Raw genomic sequence first — 3,428 nt, 5'->3', positions numbered from 1 at the left:
GCCCTCAATTGCTAACATGAAAAAAATCGTACTAATCCTAGGCATGACCTCGTAAAACCACTCCCATTGCCCCCTCAATAAGATTAAGGGTGTGTTTGGATGAAAGTATTTGGAGCTGGAGCTTGTAGCTGGAGCTGGAGCTTATGAGATAGAGCTGGAGCTGAAGCTTATTTTTTAAGCTGGTAGCTGGAGCTTATTATTTTTTATAAGTGTTTGGTAAACTAGTTGGAGCTTATTTTCCAGTTCATAAGCTCTACTTTTTTTCATAAGCTACTTTAACGAAGCTTATGACTTGGAGCTTATTAAAATCATAAGCTCGAGCTCCTATAAGTTCCCATGAGCTCCAACAATCTCGTCAGCCAAACACACCCTAAGATTCCAATATAAAAATAAAAAGATTTGTTCTTCTACCATATATTTCCACATTTAATCCGTTTTGTGCACACAAGAAGACTCTCGAAGTCAACGTAGATCGTCAATGGCTTACGTCGAGCGAGGTACGTTAATCTATCTCAATTTCAATTTCATAAAGCTATTGCTAATCAAATCTATACCTACATAGGAGTACATTAAGTTGATCATGTAATTAAGTTTATCGAATTGGTTATGTTATGTGAATGGTCAGATGAATTCGAGGTTGAAATTGGAATTTTTGAGTTGAAATTCAGGAATTTGTATGAACATATGTTAGAATTTGGTGTGTACGTATTGTTTTCTTCTCGCTAGGTTTGGTATCAATAATCAATATTAATAATAAATAAAATTGAAACCTGAAAAGTACTAATTAAGATCATTATAGACGTATAGTGATGAAGTTTGTATATATTTCTGATTGATGATTGAGGCTATAAGAAGTTGAATCACTTTTATTATAAGGTTTTTATGTAGAAGGTTTTTGGTTGCTACATAATTATTCGTTAATGAATGTACAACCTATACTAACCTTTAGTTGATCAATATATGACATTCACTAGTTTTTATATATTTAAGTCGATTTTTATGGCTCATTTATGTAAGTTTTACAGTATCTTTCAATGGGTTTGGAGTTTATAGCTTTACTCGATATTTGTTTATAGGCGGTGGCGAATCTAGGAACTTTTTCGACAGGGGCAAAACGTTAAAAATTGAACAAATTGTTTTACCCTGCAAAAAAAAATGTTCAAGTTCTACTAAGAAGAACAAATGTTGCAAATAGATTTGTATTTTCGACCCGTATTAATACTAGAAATAGAAATTCAAGTACTATCTAAAAAGTCTCTACTAGTCACATAGGGAAGTGGCCAAACTACTATTTCTAATTGTTGGATTCAATTATACATCTGATATATCCAAAAATCGAAATGAATCCAACATACTCACTTGTCTAGTTTCGGACACTATGGCCACATTTTGATGGTTGCAGATGTTTTTGGCTGACTAGGGTTGGTGCATCTTCTTAATTTATCAGGTGTTGTGAAATCCAAGCGATCTGTATGGCGACTCAAAACTGTCACTGATTTCTTTTGGACAATCATCAATTTCTTTCACGTGTTCTTCATGACTATGTTTTCGGTAATGTTGAGCCCTAAAGTTCTGTCTTTATATCACATGGTTCTTAATACTTTTTCTGTCGTACAATTCTCATTTTTGGCTTCTACGTAGATGGAGAAATCTGATAGTTATAAGAAAAGATCCAGTAACAGCAAAAAATGGGGTGGTGGAGGTCCCGGAGGCAGCCCGTATGGAGGTGGGCCACATGGACCCCCACGTGGGCTAGACAATGTTAGAGGCATTGATCACAGTAAGTTGCTGATTTCCATTTTAGCATTTCTCCAGTTCCATTTTTACAATAATATAACGAATTAACGATACTAACGTTACAATTTGATCTTTTTTCCAGACTCACTTCCAGCATGTGGATCTTGTTGTGGAGGTTAACACAATTTCGGGTAACGAATGGCACCCCATCCGTTCGAGTGCCATTTACGCCCACTTTCATGTTCTTTTAAGTTCTAACTAGCTGTTATATTACTTGTGTACTTTCAAACTATTGTGTGTTTTACATGTGGATGGTTCAATGTGGTTTATTATTGTCTTATGTCATATTGTTAGCCAGTTAAAATAAATACAATTACAAAGTTCAACTTAATGGAAACGGGTCAACAATGTTGAAAGTTGCTAAACTTCTATTTCCTCCGTTCCATAAAAACAGAAAACAGGTTGGTTTGACTTTTTATTAGTTTTTATTGAATTTAAGATATAGTAATAAATTATCTAATTTACCCTTTATGTAATGTTGTTATAAAGAATAATTAATAAATTAATTGCTATATTTTATGTTAAATTTCTAATAATAAAAAGGACATAATTGTAACTTAAATGATCTTTAATTGTTATTAAAAGTAAGGGATAATAATAATAATGAGACAAACAAAAATAATCAGGTGAATAATTTTTATGAGACTAATAGAGTATTTAAAATGGTTTGACATTTGAAATCGATTTACTTTAAACAATACAGAGGATTGTGTAACCCCTGAAAATTTCAATTTGAAAGGTCTTTTTTATTTGAAGTTGGTTTTGCTTGATACATTTCATCATGGTTTTATCCTTTAAGCTAATGGTTTTGGCCATTTTACCCGTAATAAAATAAATATGAAGTGATCAATAAATAGTTAAATACTACTCCATATCATCGTGTTTGATATTATCGATAAGTTGTTACTCCTAGACCTTAAATTGCCAACTTTCAGTTCAATATTCCATTTTTATTCAATAAACTTCACATCCTTAATAAAAAAATCAAACAATATCGATTTATTTAAAATATAGCCACAAAAATATAAGAATTCGCTATAACTTTTATTAAGCTAGGTTTCAAGGTAACTTGCACGTTTATTGAATTAAAATTTATCGATGGAGTATACCTCGCATTTGAATTTGATTAAAAAAAAAATACCAACAACAACAAAACTCATTCCCGTTGCGCGGTATGGAGAGGTGAGATGTAATCAATCATTCATCTTCCACGAGTTGAGACAAAAATTTCTGCACCCACCGGAAAAGAAAGTCATCTCTCTCTACTCCGGTGTGGCAAGATTGCTTCCGTGAGAATCTCCTGTCAAAAAGAACAAAAAAAATAGATAGATAAGTAAATAAAAATAAAGAATAATAAAAGTAAATATAAAATTAAAAAGACGCAATGAAAAGTGTAAGATCAAATTTCCATAGGTTGTAAAGTTTGTCTGAAATACAATTCAGGCTCTAAGCGGCAGTCAAGTCGTAAATAAATTAACGTTTGTTGTTGCCTCAATAAATAGAGTCAAAAAGCATTAAAAATAGAACTTGAAAGGCATGTCAGGTGAAAGTTGTTGCACAAGCAAAGAGCCAACTACCTATAACAACCCATGGAAAATGGCATGTCGGGTGTATTGGGTATGAATCCACCT

The 3,428-nt window shown here is 32.6% G+C and overlaps 1 protein-coding gene across 1 annotated transcript; it reads left to right on the top strand.

Annotated features, from left to right (window-relative positions):
- The first annotated feature begins 368 nt into the window (after positions 1–368).
- LOC139873276 (uncharacterized) lies at positions 369–2,156 on the top strand. Its single transcript, XM_071861206.1, has 4 exons — positions 369–497; positions 1,448–1,551; positions 1,642–1,780; positions 1,880–2,156. The coding sequence occupies exons 1-4, from the start codon at positions 479–481 to the stop codon at positions 1,915–1,917; spliced, it is 300 nt and encodes a 99-aa protein (XP_071717307.1). The 5' UTR covers positions 369–478; the 3' UTR covers positions 1,918–2,156.
- Positions 2,157–3,428: the final 1,272 nt, after the last annotated feature.

Source organism: Rutidosis leptorrhynchoides, chromosome 10 (assembly GCF_046630445.1).
Source record: "Rutidosis leptorrhynchoides isolate AG116_Rl617_1_P2 chromosome 10, CSIRO_AGI_Rlap_v1, whole genome shotgun sequence".
Lineage (NCBI taxonomy): Eukaryota > Viridiplantae > Streptophyta > Magnoliopsida > Asterales > Asteraceae > Rutidosis > Rutidosis leptorrhynchoides.
The sequence above is the reverse complement of the archived record's forward strand: the minus strand, read 5'-3'. Positions and strand labels throughout refer to the sequence as shown.